Source organism: Salvelinus alpinus, chromosome 29 (genome assembly GCF_045679555.1).
Source record: "Salvelinus alpinus chromosome 29, SLU_Salpinus.1, whole genome shotgun sequence".
In the NCBI taxonomy this organism is placed as follows: domain Eukaryota; kingdom Metazoa; phylum Chordata; class Actinopteri; order Salmoniformes; family Salmonidae; genus Salvelinus; species Salvelinus alpinus.
In genome coordinates this window covers 30,580,425-30,599,053 of record NC_092114.1, presented here as the reverse complement: position 1 = coordinate 30,599,053, position 18,629 = coordinate 30,580,425, and the positions used below count along the sequence as shown (strand labels likewise).

Below are 18,629 nucleotides of genomic sequence, written 5' to 3'. Positions count from 1 at the left end.
GATTTTCAAGCCGATTTAAGTCAAAACTGTAACTAGGCCACTCAGGAATGCTAAATGTCATCTTGGTAAGCAACTCCAGTGTATATTTGACCTTGTGTTTTAGGTTATTGTCTTCCAGTGTCTGGTGGAAAGCAGACTGAATCAGGCTTTCCTCTAAGATTTCCATTTTGTTTTACACTATTACTTTGCATTGTTGAAAACGGGATGTATTCTGTACAGGTTTCCTTCTTTTCACTCTGTGAATTAGGTTAGTATTGTGGAGTAACTACAATGTTGTTAATCCATCCTCAGTTTTCTTCTATCACAGCCATTCAACTCTGTAACTGTTTTAAAGTCACCATTGGCCTCATGGTGAATTCCCTGAGCGGTTTCCTTCCTCTCCGGCAACTGAGTTAGGAAGGACGCCTGTAGCTTTGTAGTGACTGGGTATATTGATACACCATACAAAGTGTAATTAATAACTTCACAATGCTCAAAGGAATATTCAATGTCTCCTTTTTTACCGATATACCAATAGGTGCCCTTCTTTGTAAGGCATTGGAAAACCTGCCTGGTCTTTGTGGTTGAATCCGTGTTTGCAATTCACTGCTCGACTGAAGGATCTTACAGATAATTTTATGTGTGGGGTACAGAGATGAGGTAGTCATTCAAAAATCATGTTAAACACTATTATTGCACACAGAGTGAGTCCATGCAACTTATTATGTGACTTGTTAAGCACATTTTTACTCCTGAACTTATTTATGTTTGCCATAACAATGGGGTTGAATATTTCGTGACTCGAGACATTTACGCTTTAAATTAATTTGTTAAAAAAAAATCTAAAAACATAATTCCACTTTGACATGATGGGATATTGTGTGTAGGCCAGTGACACAAAATCTCAATTGAATCAATTTATATCTGTTGAATCAATTTTTACTGTATATCTATTGTGTTCAAATGTACAATATAAATAGCAACGTACAAAAGGGGAATGATACAGCTCTGCAAAGCCCTGGCAATAGACTACACCTCTTCCTCGACAACATTACCTCCTCGACACTGATTCTCAACATAGGGGCCCCACAAGGGTGCGTCCTTAGTCACCTCCTGTACTCCCTGTATACCCACGACTGTGTGGCCTTACAGAGTTCCAACTCCATAATCAAGTGCAGTGACGACACGACAGCAGTAGGCCTGATTACCAACAATGACCAGATGGCCTACAAGGAGGAGGTAGGTACTCTGATGGTGTGGTGACAGGTAAACAACCATTCCCTCAACGTCAGAAAAACAAAGGAGACAATTGTCAATTGTCAATCTCTGGGGAGCTGAAATGGTCAAACCAGGCAAGAGCAACTCTCTATCTGTATCACCCTCCTCCTCTACATCCCTCTCTTTATCTCTTATGAACCAAGCAAGTGCAGGACCCGCTGTACACAGTCTCTAGAGCCTCTGGTGTGTTCAACTGTAAGAAAATGAATTTTCTGCTTCATGTAGTTAATATAGTAACATTGGCAATGAGTATGTTCTTCTGAAATAGAAAGAAAAGAAACAAGCAACTGGTGTGGCAGTCTGCTTCTTCTGATAGAATTAACACACACACACACACACACACACACACACACACACACACACACACACACACACACACACACACACACACACACACACACACACACACACACACACACACACACACACACACACACACACACACACACTTTCTGCCAGACTCAGCACTTTTCTAGGTCAATGTATAGGGAGAGAGGTCTCTTGTAAGGCTCCTTCACAAACAACATACAGTATGCCCCTCTGTTGCAGCAGAACACCACAAGGGAAAACTAAAACACTACACCTGTTATTGTCTAAGCCACGAGACAGGTCATCAATGGCCATATCCCCTGTGTCTGGCAGCCGTGTGTGTGTGGACGTGCGTGGGACATTCAGATATCCAAATAGTCTACGTCTCTCCTGGTGCCCTGATCACAACACCATCTGTCTCTTCAGACACGGTAGGATTAGTGTTAGAGGGCATGAGGGCACGAGGGCAGACATGCATAATAACGGAGTGATCAGGGGACTCCTCTCACCCCCTGCCTCCCTGCTCCCAACCCTTAACTTAATCCCCAGGCATCAAGACCAGAAATAGAAACGAGACCACCAGCTGATTCTGTTTCAGACAGCTTGCAGTGTGGTAATCAATAGTCCCTACGCCTCAACTCCCTGTCCTCTACATGCTTTCCTCTGTCTCTCTCGCTCTTTCTTTCTCCATCACCCCATCTCTCTCTCACTCTCCCTCGCTTCCTCTCTCTCACTCTCTGCCCCTCTCCCTCTAGCTATCAACATGTCAAATGCTGACCCTCATATCTGTCTCTGAGAGCTGTTTATTCAATCACTGATTCTGGACTCCTGCATCCATTAACATATAAATCCACAGCATGATGCTTGCCCACTTCACTCCAGTAGAGATCTCATAAAAACAACATTCTGTCAACAGGTATTCATTTATTCAGTGCCAATCCCAAATGGCACCCTATTCTCTATATAGTGCCCTACTTGTGAGAAGTATAGGGCAGGGGTATTCAACTCTTACGCTACGAGGTCCAGAGCCTGCTGGTTCTATTCTACTTGATAATTAATTCCACACACTTGGTGTCCCAGGTCTAAAATCAGTCCCTGATTAGAGGGGAACAAATAAAATATGCATTGGAACTGGCTTCTAGGTCCAGAGTTGAATTTGAGGGATATAAGGATTAGGGTGCCATTTGGTATGCAACCTCAGTCATCCTGGGTTTGGATGACAAACTACCAGTCATCCTGGGCTTGGATGACAAACTACCAGTCATCGTGGGCTTGGATGACGAACTACCAGTCATCGTGGGCTTGGATGACAAACTACCAGTCATCGTGGGCTTGGATGACAAACTACCAGTCATCGTGGGCTTGGATGACAAACTACCAGTCATCCTGGGTTTGGATGACAAACTACCAGTCATCGTGGGCTTGGATGACAAACTACCAGTCATCCTGGGCTTGGATGACAAACTACCAGTCATCCTGGGCTTGGATGACAAACTACCAGTCATCGTGGGCTTGAATGACGAACTACCAGTCATCGTGGGCTTGGATGACAAACTACCAGTCATCGTGGGCTTGGATGACAAACTACCAGTCATCGTGGGCTTGGATGACAAACTACCAGTCATCCTGGGTTTGGATGACAAACTACCAGTCATCGTGGGCTTGGGTGACAAACTTCCAGTCATCGTGGGCTTGGGTGACAAACTACCAGTCATCGTGGGCTTGGATGACAAACTACCAGTCATCGTGGGCTTGGGTGACAAACTACCAGTCATCGTGGGCTTGGGTGACAAACTACCAGTCATCGTGGGCTTGGATGACAAACTACCAGTCATCGTGGGCTTGGGTGACAAACTACCAGTCATTCTGGGTTTGGATGACAAACTACCAGTCATCGTGGGCTTGGATGACAAACTACCAGTCATCGTGGGCTTGGATGACAAACTACCAGTCATCCTGGGTTTGGATGACAAACTACCAGTCATCGTGGGTTTGGATGACAAACTACCAGTCATCCTGGGTTTGGATGACAAACTACCAGTCATCGTGGGCTTGGATGACAAACTACCAGTCATCCTGGGTTTGGATTCATTGACATGTAGGAGATTATATCCAGGCTCCTTGACCATGCAGTGTCCAGGGCTACATCAATCCCCTATAACTATACTTAACCACCAATATCATGTACATATGCTTTGAAATGTGCAAGACAAATTCTAGAAAGACAAATTCTAACAAATTCTAGAAATTGAGTTCTATTCGATTGTGCTAGTGGTGTTCCAGAGGTGAATGTGCTTGATGCCCTGCCGTGTTGGGAGGAGAACAGAGGAGGGTCAGGACCAGCTGGTGTTCCAGGGGTGAATGTGCTTGATGCCCTGCCGTGTTGGGAGGAGAACAGAGGAGGGTCAGGACCAGCTGGTGTTCCAGAAGTGAATGTGCTTGATGCCCTGCCGTGTTGGGAGGAGAACAGAGGAGGGTCAGGACCAGCTGGTGTTCCAGAGGTGAATGTGCTTGATGCCCTGCCGTGTTGGGAGGAGAACAGAGGAGGGTCAGGACCAGCTGGTGTTCCAGGGGTGAATGTGCTTGATGCCCTGCCGTGTTGGGAGGAGAACAGAGGAGGGTCAGGACCAGCTGGTGTTCCAGGGGTGAATGTGCTTGATGCCCTGCCGTGTTGGGAGGAGAACAGAGGAGGGTCAGGACCAGCTGGTGTTCCAGAGGTGAATGTGCTTGATGCCCTGCCGTGTTGGGAGGAGAACAGAGGAGGGTCAGGACCAGCTGGTGTTCCAGAGGTGAATGTGCTTGATGCCCTGCCGTGTTGGGAGGAGAACAGAGGAGGGTCAGGACCAGCTGGTGTTCCAGGTGCTACCTGCCCTGCACCACCACATCTGCCAACATTACAGCCCATATATCCTCTAGCTTACTGCCAAGGTGTATCCCCTCTACCTCTGCACTGAACACCAGGCACCATGGAAGGAGGGCGGGAAATGTGTGTCAAGGTGTGGCCCAATAAAAAAAAGTGGTTTAAATGTTGAGGGAGAGATAGAGAGAGAGGGTGGGGTGGCGAGGGAGAGAGTAGCCCTCCAGCGAAACATCCTGTGGCAATAAGCAGCCACACAGCTGTTGCTGTTTCATGCTGCTGAGCACACACAGACACACCTAGCTGCAGAGGCATCCATACTGATCACAGGGAGTCTCCTTCACACAATCCACAGTGCCCTTGTGAGCTCTGTGTGTGTGTGTGTGTGTGTGTGTGTGTGTGTGTGTGTGTGTGTGTGTGTGTGTGTGTGTGTGTGTGTGTGTGTGTGTGTGTGTGTGTGTGTGTGTGTGTGTGTGTGTGTGTGTGTGTGTGTGTGTGTGTGTGTGTAATATAAAGGGCCCACTGATTGGCAATGGCAGGTTCACAACATCTCAAGTTTTCCACTCCAAACTTTTAATATCCCTCTGAAGCGCTGCACAGGTACACTCCAAAGCCCAGAGGTTTGATAACTCAAAACGAGTATTTTGTCAACTTGAATATCTCCTACAGCAGCTAGGGGACCAAACCCTCCCCTAGGGCTCGTTCCTTATCATCGAGGGGGGCTTTTTAAGGTCAAGCTATAACTGAGGCTGTTATCATTAAGAGTCTAGTATAAAGTCAGTAGTACAGCTCCCAACACAAGTTAATTTGCACTAAACAGCCTACATTTATTACAACATGGATTCTGTTTTTAATCTGGTAGGAGAGGGAAAGGAAGGGATAGAAAAATAAGGTAAATAAATGCAGATAGAGGAGGGAGGGAGAGGAGTAAGATAGGGAGACAGAGGAGCAAGAACTGGAGAGAAAAACTATAAGAAATTGCTTCTTGTGGCCCTCTTTACCCCAAAGCTATTGGAAAGACTCGGAAAGTAGTGACTCGCGAGGGATGTTTTTGTTCGAGTTTGGTCCAATTGTCATCTCCATCTTAAAAGACATTTGCTGACGCTTTGACAGTGCTGCCAGAACGCATCATGCGTGTAAACTTTGACCTGGGGACTAGTTGCTGATCCAGTTGCCATGGTTACAACTGCACACAGCAGAAAATTGACCGACCCAACAGTTTATTTTTCTCCTCCGTTCTTTTCTGTCGCTGTCAACGACAGCATCAACTTCAACCGTCATCCATCAGACTGGTAGGCAGGTCAGGTCAGGGCAAACTTGGAGTTTAATGGCTAGAGAACAGTCGTTAGTGTTACTTGGCTAAGCTACAGAAAGTAAAAATACAGTTGAAGTCGGAAGTTTAGCCAAATACATCTAAACTCAGTTTTTCACAAATCCTTGATATTTAATCCTAGTAAAAATTCCCTGTCTTAGGTCAGCTAGGATCACCATTTTATTTTAAGAATGTGAAATGTCAGAATAATAGTAGAGAGAATTATTTATTTCAGTTTTTATTTCTTTCATCACATTCCCAGTGGGTCAGAAGTTAACATATTCAATTAGTATTTGGTAGCATTGCCTTTAAATTGTTTAACTTGGGTCAAACGTTTCAGGTAGCCTTCCACAAGCTTCCCACAATAAGGTGGGTGAATTTTGGCCCATTCCTCCTGACAGAGCTGTTGTAACTGAGTCAGGTTAATAGGCCTCCTTGCTCGCACACGCTTTTTCAGTTCTGCCCACAAATGTTCTATAGGATTGAGGTCAGGGCTTTGTGATGGCCACTCCAATACCTTGACTTTGTTGTCCTTAAGCCATTTTGCCACAACTTTGGAAGTATGCTTGGGGTCATTGTCCATTTGGAAGACCCATTTGCAACCAAGCTTTAACTTCCTGATGCCTTGAGATGTTGCTCCAATATATCCACATAATTTTCCGCCCTCATGATGCCATCTATTTTGTGAAGTGCCAGTCCCTCCTCCAGCAAAGCACCCCCACAACAAGAGGCTGCCACCCTCGTGTTTCACGGTTGGGATGGTGTTCTTCGGCTTGCAAGCGTCCCCCTTTTTCCTCCAAACATAACGATGGTCATTATGGCCAAACAATTCTATTTTTGTTTCATCAGACCATCTTTGTCCCCATGTGTAGTTGCAAACCTTAGTCTAGCTTTATTATGGCGGTTTTGGAGCAGTGGATTCTTCCTTGCTGAGCGGCCTTTCAGGTTATGTCGATATAGGACTCGTTTTACTGTTGATATAGATACTTTTGTACCCGTTTCCTCCGGCATCTTCACAAGGTCCTTTGCTGTTGTTCTGGGATTGATTTGCACTTTTCGCACCAAAGTATGTTCATCTCTAGGAGACAGAACGTCCCATGGTGTTTATACTTGCGTACTATTGTTTGTACAGATGAACGTGGTACCTTCAGGCGTTTGGAAATCGCTCCCAAGGATGAACCAGACTTGTGGAGGTCTACAATTTCTTTCTGCAGTCTTGGCTGATTTCTTTTGATTTTCCCATGATGTCAAGCAAAGAGGCACTGAGTTTGAAGGTAGGCATTGCAATAGATCCACAGGTACAACTCCAAGTGACCAATTAGCCTATCAGAAGATTCTAAAGCCATGACATCATTTTGGGGATTTTCCCAAGCTGTTTAAAGGCACAGTCAAGTATGTAAACTTCTGACCCACTGGAATTGTGATTATTTCACTTATAATTCAATGTATCTGTAAACTATTGTTGGAAAAATTACTTGTGTCATGCAAAGTAGATGTCCTAAATGACTTGCCAAAACTATAGTTTGTTAACAAGAAATTTGTGGTGTGGTTGAAAAACGAGCTTTAATGACTCCAACCTAAGTGTATGTAAACTTCCGACTTTAACTGTACCTTTAGGTGGAGGTGAGGCGAGGAATATTCATAAAGACCTATTCATGCATGTCTGTGGCTATAGCGAAGCGAGTGGCATCCGACAGACGTAATCAGACTAGGTGACAGTTCTGGGAGATGCTAAATGGACAGAGATCACATCACATCAGAGCTACTGACACTTAATGGACCGACATCACTGCAGAGTTGTTGTCTGTGGTGTATATACAGTGTACAAAATACTAGGAACACCTTCCTAATATTGAGTTTCAACCCCTTTTGTCCTCGAAACAGCCTCAGTTTATCGGGGCATGGACTCTACAAGGTGTCGAAAGTGTTCCACGGGGATGCTGGCCCATGTTGACTCCAATGCTTCCCACAGGTGGCTGGATGTCCTTCAGGTGACGGTCCATTCGTGATACACACAGGAAACTGTTGACCGTGAAAAACCCAGCAGCGTTGCAGTTCTTGACACACTCAAACCGGTGTGCCTGGCACCTACTACTATAGCTCACTCAAAGGCACTTAAATCTTTTGTTTTACCCATTCACCCTCTGAATGGCACACATACTAAATCCATGTCTCAATTGTCTCAAGGCTTAAATCCTCCTTCAACCTGTCTCCTCCCCTTCATCTACACTGATTGAAGTGGATTTAAGTGATATCAATAAGGGATCATAGCTTTCACCTGGATTCATCTGGTCAGTCTGTCATGGAAAGAGCCGGTGTTCCTAATGTTTTGTACACTCAGTGTATCTCCTCTCAGATAGCATCCCACTGCGACTACACCACCACAGCCACTCCAAATAAACAGACAATACAACTCTCTCACCCTTCTGCAGTGTAGCTCGATAGTTCTCCTTCTAATCATATTGGCAATGATTCCAGCTCCATCAATCTCAGCAAATGATCCTTAACAAAACCCATAAAGAATATGAATGATTTGGACCGATGTGGAATTTCAATTACTTAGTTCTTATGAATTTGGTTTGTTGGATAAATGTGACACTTGGCAGGCTCGTAATTAGAGACATAACAACGTGTGTGTTCAAAATGGCCCCCTATTTCTAATATGCCCTGGTCTAAAGTAGTGCACTATATAGGGAATAGGGTGCTATTTGGGACACAGCCCACCACATAGTCATATATTTACACTAATACGGTTATTCTCACTAGAACCAGGTGCTTAATTAGTTGCTTTTGAAGCATCACTCACATTAGATATGAGCTAATTGGACAGTTTGAAAAACTCAAATGAGAAAGAAAAAAGAGCGAGAAATAGAGAAAAAGAGGGAGCGAGAGAGAGAAAGAGAGCGAGAGAGAGAAAAAAAGAGGGAGAGAGTGGCAGGGAGAGGGAGAGAGAGGCTCACAGTCACTTGCACATGTGCTTTACTGACACTAAGTACTGTTGAAAAGCACAGAGTGACAACAGAGTCTTCTCTAGCATCATCCTATAGTTCACAAGTCTGAACACTTTGAAGCAGCTCTCTCCGAGTTCCGAGTTCCTCTGTTGCCACGGCAGCAGCTGGAGCCCCGCCAATCCAAGTTGGGACACAGCACACAGCTCAGCGTTCTCTCTGCATATCTGTCACAGACGCCAACTTTTCAAAGAGAGGGATAACCAACCGCTTTTAGAACAGTTGATTTGTCACAGACACACTGAATTTATTATCTGCTTCAACCACAATCCTGCTGAGACCTTTTCATCTACACTGCCCTCATCCTCGTCCACAAAACATTCAAATATCAATCTAAAGAGAAACATCCACTCTAAAAACTTGGAATCTGCTCTTTCAATCAGTTGTTTGACTGATGACAGGCGTCACAGAAACTAATAACTGAAGACCATTGCAAACTGGATCACTAAGTGGCGCAGTGGTCTAAGGCACTGCATCTCAGTGCAAGAGGCATCACTACAGTCCCTGATTTGAATCCAGGCTGTATCATATCCGGCCGTGATTGGGAGTCCCATAGGGTGGCGCACAATTGGCACAGTGTCGTCCGGGGTAGGCCGTCTTTGTAAATGAGAATTTATTTTAACTGATTTGCCTAGTTAAATGGTTAAAAAAAAGTGTATTACAGTATTTCTTGTATTAAGTAAGCGCATCTTAACCAGAATGTCTAAACGCATTAAGGAATCTGAGCAGTAGTGTTGGGCCTGTTGGCACACAGCCATCTGTCTAACACAGTGGCGTTCAGGGACTCAGCAACACATTATTGGTTAGCTAGCTACCACCTGGAGAAGCAAAGTGACAGATGAGGAGAGCTGAGAGGAGAGGACCCCCCACTTCCTGTTCCCATGGGCCCCTGCAGGTCGGGGGCGTCGAGCGATCGTGGAATGCTGTCGGCTCCATTCAGGGAGTGTGGCGGTGATGGGTGTTATGGTGATGGCAGGTGGACGCGCTGCTGCTGTGACACGGTAGCGGGGAGCGGTCGTGGGCGATCAGCGTCAGAGACAAGGCACCGTGACGCCATGACGACAGGTCTAACTGACAACCACCTCCTGGAACGAAAGGCCTCCCAGTCACTGACTAGCTGAACTGCTGCCTGCCTGTCTTCCTGTCTGCTAAAAGCTCATACTCTAAAGGATACTTCTGAAAGTGAGCACACAAAGCTGTCAGGTCTGCACCTCGCTGTGCACCACACACACACACACACACACACACACACACACACACACACACACACACACACACACACACACACACACACACACACACACACACACACTCACACTCTCTCTCTCTCTCTATTGATCTCTCTCTGACACTCACATACACTTTGTTTCTCTTTTTCAAACACACACACACACAGAAAGACTCACACACACACTCACAGTGAGCGTCCCCGCCAGTCAGTGTTTTATTGCTGACTTACATTAAAGATCTGATTCAAGTTCTCTTCTGGACAGACAGAAATAACAAAACATCATGTGAAAACACACGCACACGCACACTCACACGCACACGCACTCTCACACGCACACGCACTCAGTGAAAGTGCCATCTACTAACAGACTGAGCTGCTTTAAGGGACTATAGAGAACCATGGTATTTAACTGTGAGGCTTGGACATTAATGTCTGTCAGGAACAACACAGCATTACTCCATCTCTCTCTCCTTCTCTTCCTCTTGTCCTCCTCACACTTCCTGCATCCTACCAATCAGCTCAGCTCCCTATGAGAAAATAGATTTCTCTGCCAAACATCCCCACTGCCCCAGCCCCAACTGGGAAGGATAAGAGGAAATCACTTTTAGATAAAAAGAGAAGAAAAAAAAAATATATATATATATGAGTGACTCACAGAAGTCCTATACAAAAGACAGTAGAGCTTTGCCAAGTCCTATTTCCAGCTGAACTGATGGACCTGCAGAGGCCACCAAAGGTCCTCAACTCTGGTGATTAAATGCAAATTCCAAACAACTTAAAATTCATGTTGAACACTCAAGCTGGCTGCAAAAAGCCACAGCTGCGGCTTTGCCAATAAATACATTGGACTGCAAGCTGAATGACGAACCTAATAACTACCTAACTAGTTGAGGTGCCAAGAATTGTGGCAATTAAACTGTGTGTGTGTGTGTGTGTGTGTGTGTGTGTGTGTGTGTGTGTGTGTGTGTGTGTGTGTGTGTGTGTGTGTGTGTGTGTGTGTGTGTGTGTGTGTGTGTGTGTGTGTGTGTGTGTGTGTGTGTGTGTGTGTGTGTGTGTAAGTAAGTAATAGGGAATGCTGATTCATTCATGGTGAGACCGTTTCTTCCAGGGTGTGTTGACCCGTCGGTTTGAGGTGAGGGTAGGGTGACCATGTCCCGGATTGTGCGGGTCAGTCCCACATTTTGGCCCTTTGTCCTGAGGCCAGTTAAAAAGGCATGTTTCTGATGAAGAGCTACAAAAGTGAATAAATAGCCGTATTAGATTGGAAATATATATAAGGTTATTAAGCTGAAAAGATACAAGGTGATTTTGTCAAACTTGTGAGGCTCTTCATGCTCATTAGTTGCTAATTCAACATATTTGCTGCTACATCACTCAACCCTGTTTTCAAAGTCTCACTTCCTAAAGTTTTCACATTCCCTGAGACCAACCAGAAATGTTTCCTTGGCCATGTATTCCCAGATGTTCCTAAAACAGACACACATTTGGGCTCTCGTTTCTGCATGACCAAATTTAGCATGAGCCAAAGGAGTAGCCTATAGGCCCGCTTCAATTAGCTTGTTCAGCGCAGCGGAAGGGTTCCCCAAAAAAAGATTCATGTAGGCTACACTGTCCCACAAAATCATGCCTTTGTCCCGCATTTGGGTATTTTAAATGTAGTCACCCTAGGTGAGGGAAGAAGGCAGTCCATGTCTAAAGATGTCTGTCCGTTAAAGCTGTCAAATAAAAAAGACAATAAAAAGTGACTTCTCTCTGTAGTCAAGCGAAGGGGTGTTAGAGCTAGACAGATTAAAGCCTTCATAGAGATGGAAGGAAGAGCACAGATCAGCAAAATAAAATCCTCAAACTACTTTTAGTAAGAGAGAAGTCCTATTTCACATATCAGTGGCCTAAAAACATCAAACAAACAAAGAAGAAGGAACCAACCAGAGAAACTTCCATCACTCTTCTCTCTGTGTTTGTGATCCAATTTTCTCCTTTCCAACCTTTGTTCCCCAAAGAGAGCTTTGTGTGTGTTGAACCGTTTTCTGTATGATTAAAAATCTGACCGATCCAAACCACTGCACACAGCACGGCCAGAACTTCCATAGCCCCTCGTCCTTAGTACAACCCTCAGCCTGGCACCCACCTTCACCAATCAGAACAAGACCCTCCTATCCCCTCTCTTGACCTTAGTATAACCCCCAGCCTGGCGACCATCTTCTCCCATGATAGCGTGTTCCCATGTGGTCTGCCATCCCAAGTTCAACCTCTACACCACCGATCATGGGGTGTTTCACACTGTGGCTGCATGTCAGTACTGAGAGAGTAGGAGACATAGGGGCCTACCAGATTAAATGACCGTCTCTACTACCCTAACTGCTCTGGGCCAAACACATACACAGAGAGAGACACACACACTAACAGGTGCTGCTATGCAGTGATCTGACAAGGAGTGCTTTTACCCCAGCAAATCTACTCAATCAGGTAACACTCAGAGGGTGCACCAAGCAACTACAGGGAAAGCAAACCCTGCTCCTATACTCCCTGTTCACCCATGGCTGCGTGGCCATGCACGCCTCCAACTGAATCATCAAGAATGCATACGACACAACAGTAGTAGGCCTGATTACCAACAATGACCAGACAGCCTATAGGGAGGAGGTGAGGGCCCTGGGAGTGTGGTGCCAGGAAAACAACCGCTCACCCAACGTCAACAAAACAAAGGAGCTGATCTTGGACTTCAGGAAACAGCAGAGGGAGCACCTTCCCTATCCACATCGACGGGACTGCAGTGGAGAAGGTGGAAAGCTTCAAGTTCCTCTGCGTACGCATCACTGACAAACTGAAATGGTCCACCCACACAGACAGTGTGACCATGTAATAGATTATATCTCAAGTAGTTATGCACCGATATGACATTTTTGCCCGATACCGATATCTGATATTTTCCTTGCCAAAGAAAACCGATACCAATAACCAATATTAAAATTTTTTGAGGCCTTTTAAGCATTCTAGTACAGTTAAATAGTTAACACACACACACGGACGCAGCAGTCTAGGGCACTGCATCTCAGTGCAAGAGGCGTCACAACAGTCCCTAGTTCGAATCCAGGCTGTATCGCATCCGGCCGTGATTGGGAGTCCCATAGGGCGGCGCACAATTGGCCCAGTGTCATCTGGGTTTGCCGGGGTTGTAAATAATAATTTGTTCTTAACTGACTTGCCTAGTTAAATAAAGGTTACACACACACACACACACACACACACACACACACACACACACACACACACACACACACACTGACCAAAAAGTTATTTTGTTGGCATTTACGTACTTCCCCATTACCAGTAAAACATAATAAAAACCTATTTCTTTCACTTACTTGCTGTGCTGTTTTGTTCATTTGTTCAGTCGTTTTATTTTTCAACCAGGATTTCTATGGAACGCCGTTTGGGTCTTTGCGTGTCAAAAAATATACTATTTAACACTATTTGACGTGTCAAATAACACTATTTGACGTGTCAAATAAGCTTGTTGACCAATCAGGACCTGAATATGACTGCACGTCACATAATCATTTAACGCGTACATACATTTTTTACATAGTTATTACACATTGATTACACTATAACTCGTATTTCATGTCACAACGATTCATCGATACGTATGCTATGATGCTGGTAAAGTTGTCTCGCGCACCTACAGTGCTGGTCATAAAAAAAAGCTAGCTAGCGCATGGATGCAAACAATGCTCTTCTCCAAAAACATACCAAAACGACATAATCTGTTTCAGTAGCTATATAGTTAGCTAGCTAACTATATAGCTAGGTGTAATAATCTAAAATAACCCTAATTTATAAGACAGGTCATATTTGATTAATGGTGGTCGGACAAATCTATGTGAAGCTAGACACAATAAGGATTAGCCACAATAGTGGACTTTGCGGTTAGTCTTCAAAATAAAAGTATGGCATAATTCTACTATTTGTATTCATTTGCATCACTGTCAATTACATACTTTTATTTTGAAGGCAAACCGCAAATTCCCCTATTGTGCCTAATCCTTATTGTGGCTAGCTTCACAACACATAACCCGGTCCGGTCGAGCCTCACTAGCCAGAGGAAGATAGCTGGCTGCTTATAACATTAGCTTTGGGCAACAGGGTTAAGTAGCTGGCTAGTTATTTATTTTCATGAACTGAAGTTCAACTTTAATAGGTGAACAACAAGTGGCAACCTAGCTAATACTTACTCACAAGGATTCCTAAATCATTGCTAAGAATAATTAAAATGACTGCAGTTTCTACTGGTCATTGTTTTCAGGCTGGTTGTATTGGTGCTAGCTAGGTACCAAGCTAAAGCTAGCTACCCCAGAAGTTGCGGTTGAACAAATTATGCTTTATTACCAACGCGGTATTGTAAACACATAATTTGTGCCCGGTGTTTGCTTGTTTGCTGACTTTTTTGTACAGCTTTGACAGTGCTACTGTATCTTTTTTTGACACGCAAAGACCCAAACGGCGTTCCATAGTATGTATGTCGTGAAGCTAATAGGAGTGATGCTATTACTGTGTAACTCCGGTAGGGCAACATTGGAAAATAGCGCACTTGGTAGTGTTAACCGGTGCTCGACCAGTCAGCGAAAGCCAACATCACCCACGACAGAGAACGGTTGATTGTCAACGGCAATGAATTCCATTATCTTGGCTTTAATGGATTTCGCCTTTGAGTTGTCTCGCTGAAATTTTGTTACTCTTTCAAATGACTGCTTGACTTGTTGACTGCTCGATCCACACAGCAGACATTGTGGGCTAGTTTAGGAATACTGTGTTGCACGCATAGCGCAAAATTTTACGTGCCGTCATTACGTCATGTACCTTCGTTATATAGGTATGCACGTCAGCTTTGACATCGGTTTTGCACATCGGGTGTTAAACTAGACATCAGCTGATACCGATGTTGGCATTGTTAGCTAATATCAAACGATTCCGATATGTTCACCGATATATCGTGCATCCCTAATCTCAAGGCAATCAGACTGTTAAATAGCCATCACTAGCACATTAGAAGCTGCTGCCCTATATACATAGACTTGAAATCACTGGCCACTTTAATAATGTTTACATATTTTCCATTACTCATCTCATATGTATATACTGTATTCTATACTATTCTACTGTATCTTAGTCTATGCCGCTCTGACACTGCTCGTCCAAATATTTCTATAGTCTTAATTCCATTCCTTTACTTTAGATTGTGTGTATTGTTAGATATTACTTGTTAGATATAATTGCACTGTTGGAGCTAGAAACACAAGCATTTCGCTACACCCGCAATAACATCTGCTAAACACGTGTATGTGACCAATACAATTTGATTTGCTCAGGCTCAACCAGGTATTGGAAAAGCAAGAAAAAAAACCTGGAGCAATAGACCCGTGTGTGTTTGCGCAATCAGACACATACTGCCTCAGCAGTAAGGTATACATCTACTATAAACAGATCACTGCGGCAGGCAGCTTCGCCTACTGTACAGCTACAGCCCACAGAGAATAGTGGGGTTCAGTTTGCAATGTTGCTGGGTGAGGTTATGTGATCAAGTCTATGCTCCAACCCTTCTTCTCTGAGGCCGTTTTTATGGACAGTTTTGGTGCCAGGATGTTACTTTGGAAGCCACCTGGGAAAAATCTACGGAAAACACTGCTATGGAGGGAGTGAGAACGCATTCACCCAGTTACATGTAGTATACTATAACAGTAACTAGTAAAGGTTCTGATTGGCTTGTCTGTAGGAGAGTATTTATAACATACAACTCCCACCGGGTCTGGGTTTCAAATACACTATTTTAGTATAAAGACACACTATTACATGGTCTTAGTACTATGTCATGTAAAGTCAATCTACACATGGCCACACCCCTGCCTTGCTAATAAACACTTTCACTGCTAATACTCAGGTTTAGCTGAGCTGGGATGGCACCAGAGGGGATTTTTCCTTTCAATACATTTTTTCCTGGGAACTAAAATGACTGTGTATTCCACAATGAAAACAATACAGATAGTTCACACACAAAAACACTGCTGTAGGCCTCCCAGAGCTGTCTCCCGCAGGATTAAAAACACACATTGAGAATGTATTAGGTATCAGGACAGTGAAAGTGATGCATAAAGCATTGTTGTACCATGGTATGTTCCCTGAATAAAAAACAAATGTGTTTACAGGAAATGAACACGCACAATATTGAGTGCAAACTTTCGAACTTGATATTAGAATGAAAACTGTGTGTATGTGTATGACAGAGCTAAATAATAGAGTTTGCTTCCATCAATCAAATAAAGGAACGTGGGATTTTATTTTTAATCAGCAGGTTAGGCTGTGATGACTGTTATTCGAATTGACCATTAACAGAAACATTCTCATCTCATGATGTAGCTTAATCTCAAACAACCGATAACAGCATTTATATTCCAATTTCATTTGATTGGTCAGAATCCCTTAATTATTATGACCAAAAACATGTTCTATTTTGTACTTAATTTTTCTATCCTGCGTTTCAGAATAACTTGAGACCGATGTTAGGGAAACCATTCCAACCTGAGAAATTATAAATATGAGGTTACTGCCTGGTATGCCATCACTTTCCTACACTTCTCCACCGGTAACAAAATATTGTGACACTTGACACTGCAACCTGTGAAGAACAGACAACAGCATATTCAACATTGCTAATATTCGCATAGCCTCAAAAGACACTACGTAGCATATTTCGACAAGTCACAGACTCGAAATGATTGAAAACAGCTATTCTTGCATAATCTAGTAGGCTATTTCCAAAAACGAAAACAATGCTACTTTATTGGAAGTTCTGTTCGGAAATAAGACGCGACCGTCCGACCAAATTATGAGAACAGCTATTTTCACCTTTCACAACATTTAAAATAATAAAAACTAATTCGATTAATAGCACTCGAAATTTCCCGTTATTTGGCGACATGTTTATTAGCGTAGAATAATGTGCCCAGTGCCCACAAATGCCACGGACAGCCCAGCCAACTGTCCTTTCCCAGGTGCGCAGCAGCGCAATGCTTGACTCCCAAGAAACAAAAACGTTGTTTTCTTTACCTGTTGGCCCTTGGTCCATAGTATCAGCGTAGATCCCGACGACCAGCATCAGTAGAAACACTCCGGTATACATTTTAACGTTTTAGTCCAGTTCGCGTTATCAGAAATCCTTGTAATGAATGACTCCGGCAGGACTGTAACAAAGTTGTCTGCTCGATCCCATTGATGGCTGATTTCCTTCCTGAAGCGAGTGCCCCCACCATGCGAAACACACTGGCAATTTGAGCTGCTATAGCTGACGTAGGGGGCAAAGATTTCAAAAAGAACCTTTACTTCACTTTGCGCCACCAATCAAGTGGTCAAATACAGGTCTACAGCGCCGCCATGTGGTTGCTTTGTATTACAGCGACACCACCATACCCAAACACTTTTTTTTCTCTACAAACAAATTTAACACAACTTTTGTGTGAGTGGAGAATCTTATCATAATAATTACCATTTTACATTGAAACATAACAAAACCATCCAGATGTGTCATGCCTAATTCATATGCATATATGCAAATTATAATACCTAAGGTATACCTCAACAGAAACAGCTGCAGGTACAGTAGAGCCTTCATGTGTTTTTCTGAGGAGCAGAGTGTGGGAGGGAGGCTACTCCAGATGCCTGTGGTGGGTGGAATGGAACAGCGGGAGGAATATGAGGAGGAGAGGACGGTTTGGATACTTATCCGTGGTCACTACCCACTGGGCACACACTGGTTGAATCAACATTGCTTTCACATAACTTCAATGAAATGTAATTGACGTCTGTGCCCAGTGGGTAATACCATCACAACACAACAGGTCAGCAGGAGTCTCACTCTGCCTCAGTTTATCGCCCCCCAATGCAATTAAGCGTCGTTCCATTAATGTTTTTTTATTTCACAACGTCAATTTTCCAATCAGCTGCAGTTGCCTGAGAAAGTTAGTCGATAAAACAAAGGATGGAATCAGGTCATGGTGTGTTTCACACTGTGGAGAAGAAAAAACCTGCCGTGTCGTTGTGAACAGTAATCACATTAGATGAATGCCTATTACGACCGTAAAGATTGGATTTATACCGCTGCGTGTTGCCAGGAACGATGTCAGAGGCTGTGTGTGTGTGTGTGTGTGTGTGCGCGTGCGTGCGTGCGTGTGTGTGTGTGTGCGCGTGTGTGTGCGTGCGTGTGTGTGTGTGCGCGTGTGTGTGTGCGTGCGCGTGTGTGTGTGTCATAACAGCTCCAGATCAAGGTTGTTTGGACTAGGAAACCAATTACATTCAATGTGACACTAAAACACAGGATTCAATACAAGACCCTGTATTGAAAATGCAACATGTAGCATTCTGGCATATAATGTTTCAGGAAAGGCGCATCTGGCATCTGAAATCTAACACTGACATCTGTCGAAATGGACCAAACAAGCTTCTGGCAAACCACCAACAACATTCTGCCTTGTGTCTGCTACTGCATGTTTGTGACAAGACAGCCAGGAGCAAAAAGCTGAGTCTGTCAGAGGAAAAGTACAGTCAATATAAGGATATTCAGCAACTCTTGGAGGACTATGAAAGTGGACTTCAAATATGCTT

The 18,629-nt window shown here is 44.0% G+C and overlaps 1 protein-coding gene across 7 annotated transcripts in view; it reads right to left on the bottom strand.

The window, feature by feature from the left end:
- The window catches only part of LOC139558427 (receptor-type tyrosine-protein phosphatase U-like), a 291,923-nt gene extending 274,623 nt beyond the window's left edge, over positions 1–17,300 (bottom strand). For 4 of the 7 annotated variants that reach the window (XM_071373548.1, XM_071373551.1, XM_071373553.1 and 1 more), the window contains exon 1: positions 17,079–17,300. In XM_071373548.1, the coding sequence (XP_071229649.1) occupies positions 17,079–17,151 (73 nt within the window). In that variant the 5' untranslated portion in view covers positions 17,152–17,300. The remainder of the gene's footprint in view (positions 1–17,078) is intronic. The other 3 variants (XM_071373550.1, XM_071373554.1, XM_071373555.1) reach the window with 1 other exon arrangement.
- Between the last annotated feature and the right edge of the window lie 1,329 nt (positions 17,301–18,629).